General features: G+C 37.5%; 2 protein-coding genes across 3 annotated transcripts in view; one reads left to right on the top strand and one right to left on the bottom strand.

Annotated features, from left to right (window-relative positions):
• Positions 1–7,501, bottom strand: part of LOC124612382 (mitochondrial coenzyme A transporter SLC25A42) — a 238,953-nt gene extending 231,452 nt beyond the window's left edge. Inside the window, exon 1 of one of the 2 annotated variants that reach the window (XR_006979540.1) lies at positions 7,111–7,501. The gene's annotated coding sequence lies outside the window, so the exon portion shown is untranslated. The remainder of the gene's footprint in view (positions 1–7,110) is intronic. The other variant, XM_047140560.1, reaches the window with a different exon arrangement.
• On the top strand, positions 7,211–17,516 carry LOC124612393 (calmodulin-like protein 4). Its single transcript, XM_047140575.1, has 5 exons — positions 7,211–7,767; positions 7,850–7,880; positions 7,955–8,086; positions 14,116–14,298; positions 16,946–17,516. The coding sequence occupies exons 1-5, from the start codon at positions 7,765–7,767 to the stop codon at positions 17,044–17,046; spliced, it is 450 nt and encodes a 149-aa protein (XP_046996531.1). The 5' UTR covers positions 7,211–7,764; the 3' UTR covers positions 17,047–17,516.
• Positions 17,517–18,881: the final 1,365 nt, after the last annotated feature.

The following is an 18,881-nucleotide window of genomic DNA, read 5'->3' on the forward strand; positions in this document are numbered from 1 at the left end:
ACAATTTCACTTTAAATAGCTAACTTAAATTAGACAACGAAACACTGCAATTTTGCGCAGATGGCTAATCAGTTAGGGGGTCGGGATATCTCGCTACTTGAGAACATAGTTTTCCGAGTTCGAGTAAGGATGTCACTCGATATTTTCAGTAGAACTCTTTATCTTGCTATCTACAACTGCGATTAGTACTGTTCCCAAGTTTTGTTTTTATGTAGTGAAAGTGGGTCTCTCAATACTCCAATTATCTCAATCCATTATCTGTACAAAAAATGCCCTTAAGGATTTCGGTAGAACTCTTTGAGAGCTATTTAGATTTGTAATCATAATCTTTTGGCAAATTGGTATTTTTTTCTCGAAGATTCAAATTTTTCCGAGTACTATTGTTTTCATCGCGAAGTTCTGAACTATTCATATTTTGTGCAGAGAATTCTAGAATGGCTCTGAGCACTATGGGACTTAACATCTCAGGTCATCAGTCCCCTAGAACTTATAACTACTTAAACCTAACTAACCTAAGTACATCACACACATCCATGCCCGAGGCAGGATTCGAATCTGCGACCGTAGTGGTCGCGCGGTTCCAGACTGAAGCGCCCAGAACCGCTCGGTCACTAGAGGCGGGCAGAATTCTAGAACTATAGCATTTATATCAAGAATTCGGAAAAAAATTGGCCAAGTGCGAATATGGCTCAGGTATGAATTATGTATATCGATAGTGCACCCGCTCGGGAATCAAGAATCTTTACGATTTGTATCTGTTATCGATATCTATACTGCCAAGATATCAGTCCCGGAAATTCCATGATTTTCGAGAATGTTTTAATTTTAAGATTAAATTTTTTGGGTAATTTTGCATCTGCTATTGCAATTCTTGAGAAGATTGGACCTGAACAGGCGGGCAGACAGACAGTGCGATAACAAATGACGAAAGATTATTTTTTATCGTGTGCTGATCTTCAGTCCGAAGACTGGTTCGGTGCAGCTCTCCACGCTACTCAATCCTGTGCAAGCCTTTTCATCTCCCAATAACTACTGCAATTTACATCCTTCTGATTATGCTTACTGTATTCGTCTCTCTCTCTCTCTCTCTCTCTCTCTCTCTCTCTCTCTCTCTCTCTCTCTTACAATTTTTACCCCCGCTCACACACTTCCCTTCAGTACTAAATTGGTGCCATGTCTCAGAACGTGTCCTGTCAACCGATCCCTTCAACTAGTCAGCTTGTGCTACAAATTTCTTTTCTCCACAATTCTATTCAGTATCACCTCATTAGCACCACATTTCAAAAACCTCTATTCACTCCTCTAAACTGTTTATCGCCCATGTTTCACTTCCATACATACATGGCTACACTCCATACAAATACTTCCGGAATAGACTTCCTAACTCTTAAATCTGTATTCGATGTTAACAAATCTATCCACTTCAGAAACGCTTTTCTTGCCATTGCCAGTCTACATTTTATATCATCTCTAGGTCGCCATCATTAGTTATTATCTGCCCAACTAACTAAACTTTTTAGTTTCCTAATTCCCTCAGCGTCACCTGATTTAATTCCACTACATTTCATTATCATTGTTTTGCTGCTGTTGTTGTTGTTATATCCTTTCAGTATACATAATCAGAAATTAACAATTTTCAATTTTTCCCCGTACTTGAACTCTTACCAAATTTCATGATTGTGGTTTAACGAGAAGTGACATAGGTTTTGACGGGTGAGTTGGCGAATATCAAAATATGTCACTATTTTTTGACTGCACTGACTTAGAAGCTTGAATGTTCTACACCCCCTATTATACATCTTAACATATAACAAATTTCAATTTGCTACGCCTACACGTTCATGGGAAAAATAGTTCCTAAAAGTCGAACGGGAAGGCAGGCAAGAAGACGAACGGAAGAACAAAAAAGTGACCCTATAAGGCAGGAGTCTTCACACTTTTTGGCTTAATAGCCAATATTAACATTTTAGGGAGACACCTCAGACCGCATAGGAAAAGGAGCGGCGGTGGGGGGTGGAGGGATAAAGTGACCACTGAAAGATAAATTTATGTTTCGCCAAACCATGGTTATGATAGCTTACCACTTACCCATTTTGAATCTACATATTATAAGGTATCACGTCAGATATTTTAAAATGAAAAGGAAAAGGCTTGCATAGTGACCAGTTTTCTGTACCGAAGCAGGTACTGTGGCCCGTGCCATAGCAACAAGATCCCATTTTTTTTTTTTTATTTCCACGCAAATTTTTTAAGCCTCTTCACACCCTAGTATCTGAAAGATTACTACGCTGCTTCAGCAGGCCTTCTTCAATCGGACTTTTGAGTTAGGCCAAATACAATAGAACAGAAAGAATTAAGTAATCTAATTTAATCATTTCAACACTGTCACAAATGCAATTGATAGCTTTGTTTGTAGAAAGGTTTAGAAGGCAGTTTTATCTGTTGTACTATGCGTGTTTACTGGAAGTAATTAACTCTTACTGGGACGAACAACTTGGTCTCTCTGCACTGGCGAGTGGTGTGGCCACGTTTCCCGATCGCATGCCTTGTCGGCATTAGTGATCCACAGAAGAGACTATCAAAGTAAAATAAATAACAAGGAACTACATATGTAGGCCAAGAGACGTTGTTAAAACTCTGGTATTGTAATAAATAAATAAAAAGCTTGTAACACGCCGTACATGCGAGGTAACAAAGATAACGTAAATAACTTATCTTACATCAAGCGACTCAAAAACAAAAATGTTTGACAAAAAATAACGGAAAAAGCTTCCTCTTGCAAAATCTGACAGACAACAGAGGCACTAGAACTTTTCTGACCACTTCTCGTCAGGCAGTAGCGCCTTTCAGGGCATAAAATAGGCAACAGCCGTTTTTCCCGTCCTCACCACTCTACCCTCCTGCTATCGATCTTACTATTAATTGGTAGGCTACATAAATTAGTACGTTACATAAGTTGATAACAGTAATTGCAATATGACATGCGATCACAAATGTTTACTAAAGCCGGCCGCTGTGAAAGAGCGGTTCTAGGCGCTTCAGTCCGGAACCGCGCTGCTGCTACGGTCGCAGGTTCGAATCCTGCCTCGGGCATGGATGTGTGTGCTGTCCTTAGATTAGTTAGGTTTAAGTAGTTCTAACTATAGGGGACTGATGACCTCAGATGTAAAGTCCCATAGTGCTCAGAGCCATTTGAACCATTTGTTTCCTAAATGTTTCGAATCTCATTTTCTTTTACTCACTGCATTGTATTACAACAGCAGTAATTTGATTTCGTATTACTTGCTTCAAACCTGAACCACTTTTCTAGATAACTGTCTTCATAATGCGCATTCAAAAATCCATTTAGCTTCCGTTTGACATTTATACAATTGCAGCTGATCGGTGCTCGTGCGCACACGGGTGACTTCTCACCACTAGAAGACACGACAATAAAATATTCCCCCTCATTTCTATTACCCCACAGTGGCAGCGCTGCATACCAGGTGAGCGACAACCTTTACTTAGCTCACGGCCGAATTCGCAAACGTCAAGTAAAATTAAGCAAATCTTAAAACGTTACTGTCTTTTTGTTTGTTACTTAGTGAGAGAAATACATTCTTAAGAAGTTATTAACGTTAGTTAACCTTTTTGTGCTGCTTTTAGTTGCTACAAGCATATTATGAAATACTGGTGAGAAGCGCGGGCTGCACGAACACTTTATTCGGTCCGCAGTTCGACGACCACCGTTTTTACCGACTCAGGAACGGAATCCGGAAAATGCATATTGCTGAGAGTAGCGTGCCAACTTCACCAGACTGCTTCCATGGTGCAAGAAACACAAAACTTAAAACTATCGAACGACGCAAACGCGTAACTTGATCGAACTAATTTACTTTTATTTTGTTCCTTGCCTCAAGACTTGTTTACGTCAGGGTATCACAAGGAAACAAGAATTCAGGATTTTCGCGGTTTGCGCCATCATATCACGTTTTTCTGTGAACTGTGCGATCACACTGAAAAGATGGCAAATTTTAAGGTCTATAAAACCATTTTACATACCCATATTTATTCTACGTCATAGCTACTGTTAGCAGCATGATATTGCATCTCTCAAGAGAGAATACCATAAGTCACACGAAAAAGAATGAGCACATTTTTGGTTTGTTGAACGTCTAAGTATAAAAGAATGAAATCATTGGCCTCTACAACAGCCGGAACGGAATTACCGAGCCACTGAAATACGCAATGGAAAAAAAAAAATCTATTCGAGCTATCCTCTTCCAGTATACCTTAAGAAATTAGGAAGTTATTTTCCGAAGCATTGTATAAAAATATTAGTCCGAATTGATATATGCATTTATCCAGCCAGACCCCAGTCAAATCAATTTTAGCTTTATCCGCAACATAACTGCATGGCATTTACTGCTTTGAGAACATCTAATCGAGCACTAAGGAAATCACGCGACTAAGAATAAAGTCATGAAAGACGTCCAAATACCAAAGCGTAAATATTGATTGGAATTAAATACGGCTAAGAGTAACTAAGTGTGTTTCATTTAGTTAACGTCGGTTCGGTTCATTTGAATCAGATGACTTACTCGCTACACACTAGTTAATATAACGATATAATGTAACAGATACAGGGTGAGTCAGGAGGAAAGGTACAAACTGCTTTGAGACGCGATAGTATTACCGATTCTGAACAAAAAACTTCCAATGGACATACGCCCTATTGCGAATGGTTTCCGAGATAGAACACGTTTAATATAACTTTTGTACGTTTTTCTTTAGTAACTCGAAAACCGCACACTCCAACGAAAACGTGTCGTACTAAATAAAACTAAATTAAATTTGCTACAAAAAAGTCATTTATTTTTTTGTCTAGGACTAACAGTTTGCGCGGAGAGATCGCGGGAATATTGAAAATCTCGCGCGACGCGCTGTAGCTTCGGCACTTTTTGTAGGCTAGTTTGAGGTAGTTTCCCGACTTGATAGACCACAAGCGTCCTGTATCAAAATGTTCGTCTCAACCTCCTCCATATTACTGTGGTACGTTGTAAATAATAACAATGAATAATACAGAAAATAAATAGAAATGTACATTAAAAGTGTTCTATCTCGGAAACCATTCGGAATAAGACGTATGTCCACATCAAGTTTATTTTGTTCAGAATTAGTAATGCTATCACCCATCAAAAGACTTACGGTACCTTTCCTCCTGACTCACCACGTATATATTAAAAAGCCGCATACATAGAGGGACGTTTGATTGGTAAGAAAAATAGGGCACTCCGTGTGTTGGCAAGAAGCGATGTATGGAAGACGCTAACACGGCTACCGTACTCACAAGTTCTCAGTTCAGTCAGTGATCTAGTGGCTCTCTTTATTGCGTGCGCGCGCGCTCTCATGTATGTGTACGGGTGTTTCCTGGATAAAATAAAAAGTGAAAACCCGTCAGATGTTTTGCGATATGGTTTGTCTAAAAGCAAGAACTAAACAAATTAGAGAAAATCTGACACACCTTTGAATGATGCTCGAAATTACGCACAGGTGCCGGAACAGCAAATGAGGTGGCGATTGAGAATGTCAAGTTCAAAGGCGCGTCAAATGTCCCTCTAATCTATTTTGTTTCTTGCTGTTAGAAAAATCATTTCACAAAACAACTGACCTATTTTTATTTTCAAGTTTTGTTTAAAAAGCATGTATTTCTGCACTTGGTCTTCTGTTTTCAAAATATCCCGAGTTTAGTATTCGATTCGATTGAGACCATTTTGACAGTTAAATATTTCACCAATTTAGAATGTTGTGCGCAAAAAACTATGCTTTGAAGAGATTAACTTTTTGACATTTATACAGCTAGCAGCAGCTGTTCGCAAAATCTTCCAATTTTCTCTCACATTGCAAAGTTTCTTAATTATCCTGCTGATTCTAAAGGAAATTTTTTTATTGCACAACTAGAGCCCACGTTAGCCAATCTGATAAGTTCTCATTTGTCCATTTCCCACTCTTCTTTTGAATGTGTAAATTTGGAAAAAAATCCATTGTGCAATTGCTGAGGAACCGTGTTTTCGTCCCGCTCAAACAAAAAGAAAAAAAGTCTACACTGATATATTCTTCCGTTTTCATATGTTAATTTCCAGCTTTTAGTAGCCGCGTCTTTTCATGTCAGCACTGGAAATTTCAGCTTACAACATACATTTACGTTTCACACTATACGAGGTGCCTTTTTTGTTGTTTTTAAAGTGAACACGTTATTTTGCAGCGATACTATTTTTTATGGTACATTTGTTTCGCCCTCTTAACCGTCTTTTTACAATCGGGAAGTGATCGATTAAATGGGGTACCGTACGACAAACATGTTTCACAATAACGCAGGGAGTGTTATGCTGGGGACATTAAACCAACAGTTTTCTATAGTACGTGCCAAGTGAGTATATGCCGTTACTTAAGGTCAAGATGGTCCAGGTGAAGTTCAGTCAGATCAATAGGTGGGAAATTGTTATATATTAGTTTCAGAGAATGACACTATTTTAACAAGAAAATATATGTTTCCCCTCGTCCTCCTGACACCCTTAATCATATAAGCAATGTTTTCGAAGGTATGGTTTTCACGAAAAATGGAATCTATTAATGTACGGTAGTCTGAGAAACAGAATTCACATCTTCACGTCGAAACGATTTACGCTCATACACCAACGTAAAAATCGCCTGTCTGATATACTGTGGGCTACTTTTGTAACTTAATGTTCTCCCCCACCCCTTCTCGATGTCTGAGAATCACAGACATGCAACACAGACACAGTACCTAAAAACGTCTACTGTAAAGTGCAGTGTACACACTTTGCGTAGAAATACACACGATTACAAAAAGGTGTTTTGCAACACATCACTCCCTCTCGAGGTTTATTCCTTGATTCCCCATTCTGATATATACACATCTTGTATCACTGCCATGAAACTTAATATACACTATTTTTCAATTAAGACGAAGCTAACCCAGCAAGCTATAGTAGGCTTAATTTTCACGTAATCGAATCTGTTACAAAATCTAAACACACACACACACACACACACAAACTTGTTGAATAGCTGTACAGGCAGGGTACGGAAGTATTGGTATATTTTTACCTTTCGTTGAAATATCCACATATATCGTGTCAGTCTTCCAAACTTGTACAGTATGTACGTCGTCTTCCTGTGCTGAGGATCTTACATGTCATAACACACTTCACGAGGCCTTGACCATTTAAATTGGCAGTCGCTGATGCGCACTGGTACTTTGCCCTTCACATCACGGCACTTCTTGTACCTATCGGTTACAAGAAGCATAGGCAGAGCACTATCATCAATACGCTGTATTTATCTTTGTACTATGACAGAGCTGTACTTTGTAGTTTGTATTCTTCCAGGCAATGAAATAACTCATTGCATTTTTACAGTTTCATTGTGTAACGTACTCCGCAGAAAAAATTTATAACAACAAGACGCAAGAAGTACACAAATATTAAAGAATAAAAAGCGAGTGAAATAAACGATGTATCACACTAGCTCACTGGGCAAGTTCGACTTAATGTTAAACGATACTTACGCGTAGAGAAACTAGTGCGGTTTGTGACGTGGTTATCTGACGATAAGTGCAAGGACATGTTTTGTTCACCACTGTTTTAGAACATTTACAATGTTAGGTGTGGAAAGTTTATAAGCTAGATAAGATCCGTTTATTTGAGTTGTCGCCATTTGACGTTTGTTGGCGTATTGTTTGAAACAGCTGTTAATAGCGATATGGTAAACTGGCCTTTATATTCAGTTTCTCCATTTGTAATGTATAAATGTTACAGTATTGTAATATGTATGTTATTCTCTTTAGGCTCGATATTTCCGGGAGCAGGATATAGATGGTATGTGATCTAATAATTTGTTACGAACTTGTAAGGGTGTGTAAGCCAAATGTAATGGCAGTCACTACTTTCAGAATTTCGTGAATGCTTCTACCTTTTCGCACGAAGTGGACAGATTCGTACCTTGGATGAGTTAACTATTATAATGAGATCGCTGGGTATGAGCCCAACGATTCAGGAACTTAAAAAGTATATGAAAGAGAAAGGTAAGAAAATCGCCGTTTCGAAAGCAGTTTGATCTACCTGCTCAAATATCAAACCAGAAAGTTGTGTAATTATTTGTGTTTAGTGTGTCATGGCGATGTTACTTTTTGAATTTTGTCACTTCTGAAAAATTTAACTGAAAACTTTTAAAACTGGTTGGAGAACTAGTAAATTATATATTTCATTATTTTTTGCTTTGCTGCACTATGGATTTCTCACTACATTTAAACACTGCCTCTAAAGATCTAACAAGATTTCACTGAGTGCACAGTATAGTTACAAAATTATCTGCTTAGGTGTTCAGGTGAAGTATCAGTGTAATCTGTTAAAATTGAGAGATGTAATCGTATAGATATAGTTTGTAAAACTTATCTTATGAAATATATGCCCTTCTTTGCTTAGAACAATCTGATTAAAAGGAAGATCTGCATACAAAGTGTAGGAACCATACAAGATATAGCTAGATTAATTTAAGCAGAGTACACTCGTTGTGAAGATACAAATTAAATCTATTGAACATTAAGTTGAACACTTCAGTGCTTTGCAAAGTGTGCACATGGGTTCCTTTAGCTGTAGTACTAGCTCACTAGAATTATTGTAGATGTACCAGCAATTCAGTCAGAAATACGAAGCAGACTGGAACGCCCCCCCCCCCCCCACCCCCACACACGCCATTAAGACCTGTTGCAAGTACTAGTTTTCGTGCAGTTATGAGCTGTGGTGTCTCAGCAGGAAATAAACTTGCTAACAGTGTAATACTGTTTTAAGTGTAGAATTGTAGACATAAGTGATGGTTAAAGATTTGAACAAGTGATTTGAATGATCTGTACCTTCCAATACAGTTGATAAGGTTAGAGAAAGCTATTAACCACTTCAAAAACCTTGGTGTGGTGACAGACTGTCTTTAATGTAGCCTGAGGGCTAACTGGGTTTGAAGGTAACAGTTTGGTTGAGTGTTGGTGAAGCCAATGAATACTCTCACCTTTTCTTATAAATAACTAGAAGTGCAAGGTAAATTTAGAAAAGCTTTATTAAGTAATAGATGAAGTTCCAAAGAGTATTGGATGCATATTAATTACATATACCAAACACAAAGTATGAAAAATAGCAGGGGAGGAGCACTACATTACTCCTGCTGTTATATACTCACTTCTCTAAGTGTAGAGGGGTAGTGTGTATTTGTATGTGACATATATTTGGGGAAATACGGAAGCGTCCGATCCCACCCGTCTGCTTTGACCCATGACGTCACAAATATGGCGGAAACAAAAACAAACACACACACTTTCCACAAGAAGCCTAATGACACTAACGGGACAAGCGCGGGAAATGGGGTGTTTTGGGTGGGGGGCAAACTAAATATAAACAAATTTAGATGCCTTGCGTACCTACAACGTGTAAGTGAAGACAGCCATGCATGAATACCGACCCACCTCCCCAGGGGTCGTAACCCCTGCAACCCATAGAAGATAAAGATGCTTCAGTAGCTGATTAGTGTTTTTTGTCTTTTAAAAAAAAAAAAAAAAATCTCACGGGATAGAACGAACAGATCAAAGATAAATATAATAAACTAAAACAGAAAAACTCGAGGAAACAGATAATAAAAATAAATAATAAGTGTTTTTAAATTTAAAAAAATCTTACAAGATAGAACGAACAGATCAGAAAAGTAAATAAAATAAGATAAAACGGAACTGGAGACAGCCACACTCAAACCAAACTCCGCGCCGTCATGGCGTCGCACACGACAATACCCTTACGTCACGGGTCAAAGCCGACGCGTTGGATCGGACGCTTCTGTCGACTCATATTTGGTTTCGGATCTGTTTGCTTGTGTCAAATTTATATTTTTTTGTGTGGAACAGCACAACAACATTTTTCAAAAAGACAGGCTGTAAATTTGATTGTATTTAATTTATGATGCAGGAGAGGGAGGATTGTTATGTAACTCTTTTGATTTGCCACTAATGTTTTTCTATGGTCTCATTGCAACTACCATACTTTGGAGGCTTTTTGAAATATTAGAATTACAATAAATCTGTTTAATCTACTCATTCTTTCAGAGAAATAAATTATTATGGAGAAGTAAGACTTTTAATAATAGCTAACAATATAGTTAACATTTATACTTTGCAAACCACTGTGAAGTGCACAGCAGAGGGTACATCCCATTATACCAGTTATAAGTCTTTTTCCCCCATTTCATTCACATATGGAGCACAGGAAGAATGACTATTTAAATGCCTCTGTGTGTGCTGTCTAATCTTGTTCTTACAATACCTATTGGAGTGATATTTAGGGGGTTGTAGTATAGCCCTAGTCATCATTTACAGTTGGCTCTCGAAACTTTGGAAGCAGCCGTTCTCGGGAGCTTTATATTTATCTTTAACTTTGTGTCAGATTAGTTCTTTCAGCATATCTGTGACATCCTCCTGTAGGTCAAACCAAACTGTGACCACTTGTGCTGCCCTTTTCTGTGTGTGTTCAAATATCCACTGCTAGTCCTATTTGGTAGAGCTCCACAAACTGAGCAGTATTCCAGGATGGGTCACATGATTGTTTTGTAAGCAATCTCCTTTGTAAACTGATTGAACTTTGCCTGTATTCTACCAATAAACTGAAGTCTACCTCCTGTTTTGCCTACGATTGAACCTATGTGATCATTCAATTTCATATCCCTGCAATGTGTTACACCCAGGTATTTGTATCAGTTGGCCAATCCAACAGTGACTTGCTGATATTGTAGTAATGGGATACTAAGTTTTTTGTTTTGTGAAGTGCACAATTTTATGTTTCTGAACATTTAAAGGAAGTTGCCAATTTTTGTATCACTTAGAAATCTCATCAAGATATGATTGAATATTTATGCAGCTTCTTTCAGGTACTACTTCATTACAGATAACTGCATCATTTGCTAAAAAACCCTGTGTTACTATTAATATTGTCTATAACAATAAAAGTAATTATTGACAATGTAATGTAAACCTTTCCAGTCCTTTTCCTTCACCCCTCTTCGTTCCCCTTCAACTCCTCTACCAGAATAACTGGCCCCGAAAGCTTGTAAAATTTAAACCTTTTTGTGTTCTCCTGCCACTGCCTGGTTATTAATATTGCCTGCAAGATCGTTAATACACAACATTAACAGCAAGTGACCCAACATACTTCCATGGGGAACCCAAAGTTGCTTCTACATATGATGATGACTCTCCATCCAAGATAACAAGTTGTGTCCTCCCTATCAAAAAGCCCTCAATCTAATCAAAAATTTCACTTGATGCCCCCATATGATCGAACTTTTGACATAAGTGTATGCGTGGTACTGAATCAAATGCTTTTTGGAAATCGATGCATACTGCGTGTACTTGACTGGCTTGATCCATGGCCTCCAGAATGTCATGTGAGAAAAGTGTAAGTTGGGTTTCAGATCATTAGTTTTTTCGAAACATATGTTGGTTGTCATGGAGGAGGTCATTTTGTTTGAGATACCTAATTGTGTTTGAGCTCAGAATATCTTCTAAGAGTCTCAACAAATCGTTTTCAAGGATATTGGATGGTAGTTTTGTAGATCACTCCTGTTACCTTTCTTGTATATGGGTGTGATCTGTGCTTTTTACCAACTACTGGGCAGCCATAGATATAACTATTTCACTCATCGTTACATTGAAATTAGAATTGTGTCTGAGTAGTACTCCTGGGTTTTCCGTTGTATAGAACCTTTTGAAAACAGAGCTAACATTTCTGCTTGTGCTTTGCTAGTTTCAACTTCAGTCCCTGTCTCATCTGTGAGTGAGTGGACACCAACTTTGATAGTCTTTTGATCTTCATTATTAATTATCAATAGCACAAAAGACAATGATGAACACCAAAATGATCTATTTACCAATGTCAACACATTTAAAAGTAAAGCAAGTGCATAACATCTAAAATTGTTTTGTGCTTGTTGGGATGTATTGTGAAAATTTTTTACAGGGTGACGTGGCATAAAACAGAGATGCAGTAACAGCTAGGGAATTACGGAAGCGTCCGATCCCGCCCGTCTGCTTTGACTCATGACGTCACAAATATGACGGAAACGACCATAAACCACGATTCCAATATGGCGCATATAAAGTCGTTACATACACATTATGAGGACGAAAATACATCGAAAAACACACACACGTTCCACAAAAAGCCTAATGACACTAACGGGACAAGCGCTAGAAATAGGGGGTTTTTGGGTGGGGACAAACTGAATATAAACAAATTTAGACTCCCGCCCTCATGCAAAACAACGAAAAAAACTGATATCACAAAACACCCCAAATACCACTAAACACAATATAATCTGGAATCGGACACTTCCCGTGACCTATATCGCTCAACAGCAGCTCCCGATACCAATACCAACATTCACAGCCACACATTGGGATCAAACACTGCCCTTGACCTTATGACGTCTCCACATACAGCCGTCCATGGTCAGAGACTCCGGAACTTTAAGTAAGCCTTATTTCTTTGTGACATACTGAACACTTCACGCTTCATCCAAAAATCCGAATAGTTGAAGAAATTTTATTAGAGACAACGCACTGTCCCCCCATCATAGCCGACAACTGAAAACTGTTGACCCTGTCAGTCATATCCATACCTACCAAAGAAACAAAAAAAGCGATTTACCAAAATTCACACACGCCGCCACCCCCACAAACTAAACCAAAAACATCACCTAACACACCACCAGAGAGCACCACCGATCACATCAAAACGACACCTACAAACACGCCACTCTCACAAACTAAATTCCGCGGCGTCGTGACGTCGCACACCACAACAGCCTTACGTCACGGGTCAAAGCTGACGGGTGGGATCGGACACTTCGGTCGACTCCACAGCTAGGAGACAGCTTCACTGTCACGATGGTCATCTTTCCATGACTCTTGCTAGAAAAACTCTTCTGTCCTTGCCACACGTTTCCTCCTATTTTTTTCATCTTCTACACTAACATCTTTCCATATCTGTTGCTTGGCCCTTTTCCTTCCAAACTACTGTAGTTTGCTCGTGCACATTCCAAAATCTGTTTGCATTACTTTCTTACTAAAATGTTCATAACAAATTTTATTTCTTTCAGTTGTACTTTCCTATCTACTATGATCAGTTTTTCAGTTTCTGATGTTATAGGGCCAAAATGAGGTCTCGTAAAATCTTGGTCTTGATGACAATGATGATGTATAGCCTGAAGCATATGTTAAGTGGGAAAGTGGTAATTTGTTTACAAGTTGGCAAAGGAAACAAGTAATGTTTGTGGTAACAGATTGATTATAGCACACCACATTTAACACACTTTTCCTCATTAAATCTAAAACTGCAAGAAAATTTAGGTACATAGTGAGCATGTATCCAAAAGTTTGTTGAGGCATATTATGTACATACATCATGCATAAGTCATGAGTTTTTTTCTAGGGGCACCTGCAAATAAGTGTTTTAAAGTTTAAAATTACGGTAGACGGTACAAACATGTTCTATAAAGTATTAGTATATTTTCAGTGAATCTTGTAATATTTTAGTTAAAACATGAAAAGGTATAGGCTTACTTTAGTTGTCATGTTGTACTTCGTGTTCTTGTGCTAAATTGCTGGGTGTAGTCTGATTGTGCAGTTTCTTTATGATATTTGCACCATTGGTTAATATTAGTACCAGTGTTTCCAATTTTTCTCACTAAAGGAAGGAATAATTCTGAAACAGAAAAGAGATGGACAAAAATTGTGCTGATAACAACGAATGTTTAATCCAAGGTCAGTTGTATTTAGATTTGTGGAGAAAAAAATACATTTTTTGTGAGGAATATTAAAAGGACTTCACTGTCTGCTTGTGTTGGTTATCCACAGTGATTTCCTGTAGTAAATAAAATAGGGTGTATATGGCTGGTCACACTATGTATTCGTAATATAGTTCATAGTGTTGTGTCTGACAATAATAAAAGGAAGAATCCCATTGAAAGGAGAGGAAAGTGTTACAAATTTTTAATTTGCTTTTGTTTAAAAATTGGTAGGTGGAAAGATGTCATTTGCAGAGTTCCTTGAAGTGATGCACACCCACAGCCAGGCTGAAGTTTTACCAGATGAAGTAGTGGCAGCATTTCAAGCAGCTGATCCTGGAAAGAAAGGTGTGTTACCAGCTCGGCAGTTGAAGCATATGCTGCTTAACTGGGGTGAAAGACTTAGTGGGAAGGAAGGTAAATAATAATAATAATAATTATTATTATTTTTTTTTGCTAAATAGTATTTACATGATTCATATGTAATATTGTGCTTTTACGATAGTTTTTCGATTTATTTTTTAAAAAGTTGATGCATAATAAATAAAAATTATTTATTATGTAGATACAAATTATTTTGTATTATGAGTAAATAAACCAGCTCACTATAAATACAGACTTTAATCAATTTCTAAATGTTATATATGTGGGAAATTTGATAAATAATTCCCATGTTCCTTTTTTATTTTTGTCATTATTTCTGTGCAATCCTTTGAGTCTCTCTTCTCTTCAGTGACCACGTCCCAGTGGTGGGAAGTTTTAAAATTCTGTCGAACAAGCCGTGTTTGTTCAACTGACAAATGGCTCAGCTAACAGCAGCAGAAAGTCCTTCATGATATGAGTACTTTAGATTGCGTGCAGTAACACTCCTCAAACATATTTGTGCCGTTTTCTGATTAGAGATTGGCAATGTGGGGGTCAGTAGTAATTTTATTTTTCTGTTCAGTTGTTAATTCATGATAATACACTCCTGTGACATTTTGACCACACGGAGCTCTGTCTGTTACGGCAAATCCATGATAATCATAAACAAAATATGCTTGAGAGTAATGATTTTTTTTTTTTTTTTTTTTTTTTTTTTTTTAATAGCGGGGAAGATTGACCTTTCCACTTCTTTGACTGTTATTTCAAATTCAGAAAGAAGCTTTTCCTTAAGAGTCAAATCTTTGTTTCAGCAAGATTGAAACAACTATGCATTTGCACTTATGTTCAGCACTCAAGTAGCGAGGGACAGAGTGATTGCACGAAAATTTTCCTCTTGTTGAACTCATTTATCAGAATATGGAATGTTTTGATGTTGATGGAATTCCTGTAGCTTCAGAAATTCCCTCTTACGTTGGCCAATGGTCTTATCAAAGACCGAGCGAGGTGGCGCAGTGGTTAGACACTGGACTCACATTCGGGAGGACGACGGTTCAATCCCGCGTTCGGCCATCCTGATTTAGGTTTTCCGTGATTTCCCTAAATCACTCCAGGCAAATGCCGGGATGGTTCCTCTGAAAGGGCACGGCCGACTTCCTTCCCCATCCTTCCCTAATCCGATGAGACCGATGACCACGCTGTCTGGTCTCCTTCCCCAAAAACAATGAACCAACCATCTTATCAAAGAGTGCCTACCACAAGTTTCATATTTCATGAACCTGTTATTTAGGGCTTTCATGACCTTGGGTGGTTGTTTATGGTTACACACGATGCCACGCTAACAGTCATTCAAATTTGGAACTGTACTACTACTACTACTACTACTACTACTGTCTACTGTTAACCGTTCAGAGTTCAGACACAAAAGTTTCAAATTAATACATGATCTTTAATCCTCAGGTCACAGTATAGGAGATTATTGCAGATTACAAATTTATTACAAAAAAAAAAAGAAAAACAGCAAAACAGAAGATTGTTGGCTTCTTTACTTTAACAGCTGTGAAGTGATGTGGAAAAATTGTTTAGGGACAAATAAAACTTATATTTTATTAACACATGAAATCATTTTACATATAGGCCATGCATAAGATCTCGTTTCCAACCAATTCTTCTTCAGTTTCAAAGTCAGTATTTTTCAGATGATTTGAGATTGAAATTACCTTATTTATGTATTCGTCCATGTTTTTGCACTTGTTCAGCATTGTAGTTATCAGTTCACAAAGTAATCCTACTTTCTTGGTTAAACCTCCACCTTGAAATGCGTATTTCAGTTTGTTTAATGAAATGAAGCATGTTAGTTCTAGTAGTCCTAAGAGAAAAACTACCAATAAAGGTAAGGCACATTCTGCTTTTTATTCTTTTAGTTATGTGTTATGTTATGTGGTTTATTCATCTCATTACATACAATTTTCAAATCATTTGATTTGATGTACAGGAGACATGTCAAGGTTTACAAAAGAAACTTTTTTCACTTTTTTTAAGAGAAATACAAAAGTTTACATTATATTTTACATTTCTAAGTTACAGCTACACATGTACATAAAATAATAAATGTATTACAATCCCTGCGTTCAGATTGTGAAGCTGTCCTCAATGACTTCGTCGACAGAATAATAACACTTTTCCACCAGGAGAGTAAAGAGCAATCTTTTCAGTGAACCAATCTCCATTTTAAGTGAAGTGAGTAATGATAATGCAAAATGATTTCCAGATTCAGGAGCATCTGTGCACATTATTAAAGCTCCATCAGCGTTGTTTGATGTTCACTCAAGGTCTGACATTGGAATTTCCAATAAACATGATATTGACAAAAAAAGTGAGCTGCTTCTGCAAGTCTCCCACAATAGCTGACATTACAAATAATATTGCACATCCAGTGTTGCCAACATGTTTGCATTGTGGCTCTCATATGTACTCAGTTACTCTTTCTGATTGTGTTACAGGATGTTGAAACTTTTATCATGGGCAGGTGGTGTGTGTGTGTGTGTGTGTGTGTGTGTGTGTGTGTGTGTGTCAAACTTGAGTATTCGTATAGAGGTACAGGAGAGTCCTCCTCCTCCGTCCACCATCTTGAAATATTCTTTACATGTTAATTGTTTAATCTGAATCCATATTAATTTCATCTTCTGGTTCACTTTTTCAGTGGAACAGATTTTTAGGGAAGCAAATGTTTCACACAATGGACAGGTGAAGTACCAGGACTTTGTGAAGATTGCATGTACTCCTGTGCCAGATTACTATTAATGCCTCATGGATCACATGTGCCTGGGTTATGACAGTATTTTATACAGTTTACATTTATAATGCATTTGGTGGAGGCATTGCAAACTTTTCTATTTTTTGAAACTCCATGTGTTGCTTAGAGATCCACTCATGTTATGTTATTGGTATTAAATTTTGTATATGAAATGTGTGTATCTGTATTTGTTATCACATGAAAAGTATGTGATAAAATTATTTTTCTTTTGCTTGGGAAAAAATCCATAATTACTTCTGAAAGGTGACATAATCTGACTGTTCAATAGTATTATACTGAATTTTAAGCAATTCCTGTGATACCGAATATAAGTACTTAATTGAAACATTTGATTTATGGACATTGCTGTTAAACTATTTGTTTTAATGCACTTTTATATAATGTATTTTTGATGTGCATGGAAAAGACTTTGTAAAGAGAGAGAGAAGTAAAGTTTTACATTGAAAAATCGTGTTAATTGTCAGTGGCTTTGTTTGTTTCTTTGTTACTGAAATTATGTGCATTTAAAATCCAGTTTAATTATGTTCTGTTTGAGGTTAGGCTTCCAACCTCTTTTGTTATTCCAGACAGCAAATCCTTAAAAGTAAGTAGCATATGCAGTAAATATCAGATTGTGAGAATATCTTCAACTAACCATTTATAAACAAATATTAGCACTCGCATAAAAAAGTTAGACTACTTATGGGCATTGTAAATAATTTTCTATAAATGTTACCAAACAAATTTTGATGCACAAAATATGTAATACAATGGCAGATTTTATAAACTTTTAGACTATCTCATTATAGGGGTGGTTTTCCCTCACTTGTTCACATAGTATTTTCTATCAATCCCTTAATGAAAGAAACCATTCAGGGACATGGAATGAATAAAATTATACAGGGTTATTCAAAATGATGGACGCAGTTTAATTGATTTGTATTTCATGAGGTATAAATTGTACAAGGAAAATCTAAATACCAATCAAACGACGAAGTTTCAATTTTTTTGAAACACAGGTTATAAATGTTCAGTGTGTCTCCATTTGATGCCCAGCAAACATCTAAGTGATAGCCAAACTCATCTCTTGGCTTATGGAGTTTACCTTGGCAGTAACACGGTTCAGCTGGTCGGCCAGAGTAGCAGGTAGAGGTCAGATAACAGCCTCCTTAACATAGCACCACAAGAAAGTCATGGTTGCCAGAAGTGTTGAGGCAGGGCTTTATTTTCTTTGCAGAGACATCTAGTTTATTGAAATTAAACTAACTGCTTATGCTTTTCTTAGTTGGTGTTTCAATGCGCTTCGGGGACGAAATGCCCGCCGCACTTAACTGCCGACTCACTTCTTGCAAACTCAAGAATGCACAAATTCTTCTGTTGCATCGTAGCCATTTTCAAATGGCCTATTGGTGTGAGAACCCTAACAGCTGTTTATGCAACTGTAAAGCCCTAGCGGCCATTTATACACCTAGTGGTTTACAAAACTTCTAACCTCCCTCTTTTATTCAGTATGTATTCTGTTCATGTTTCATTTATTTGTCATGAAATGCAAATTAATTAAATTAGGTCAGTATGTTTGAATTCGAAGCAGCAGCCACTGCAGGCTATTTTTGTCAAGTGTTGTTGTTGTTGTATTCAGTCCAGAGACTGGTTTGATGTAGTTCTCCATACTACTCTATCCTGTGCAAGCCTCTTCATCTCTGAATAACTACTGCAATCTACATCCTTCTAAATTGCGTACTGTGTTCATCTCTTGGCCTCCCTCTACGATTTTTACCCTCCATGCTGCCCTCCGATACTAAATTTGTGATCCCTTGATGCCTCAGAACATGCACTACTAACC

The sequence above is a fragment of the Schistocerca americana genome, chromosome 1 (genome assembly GCF_021461395.2).
Source record: "Schistocerca americana isolate TAMUIC-IGC-003095 chromosome 1, iqSchAmer2.1, whole genome shotgun sequence".
Lineage (NCBI taxonomy): Eukaryota > Metazoa > Arthropoda > Insecta > Orthoptera > Acrididae > Schistocerca > Schistocerca americana.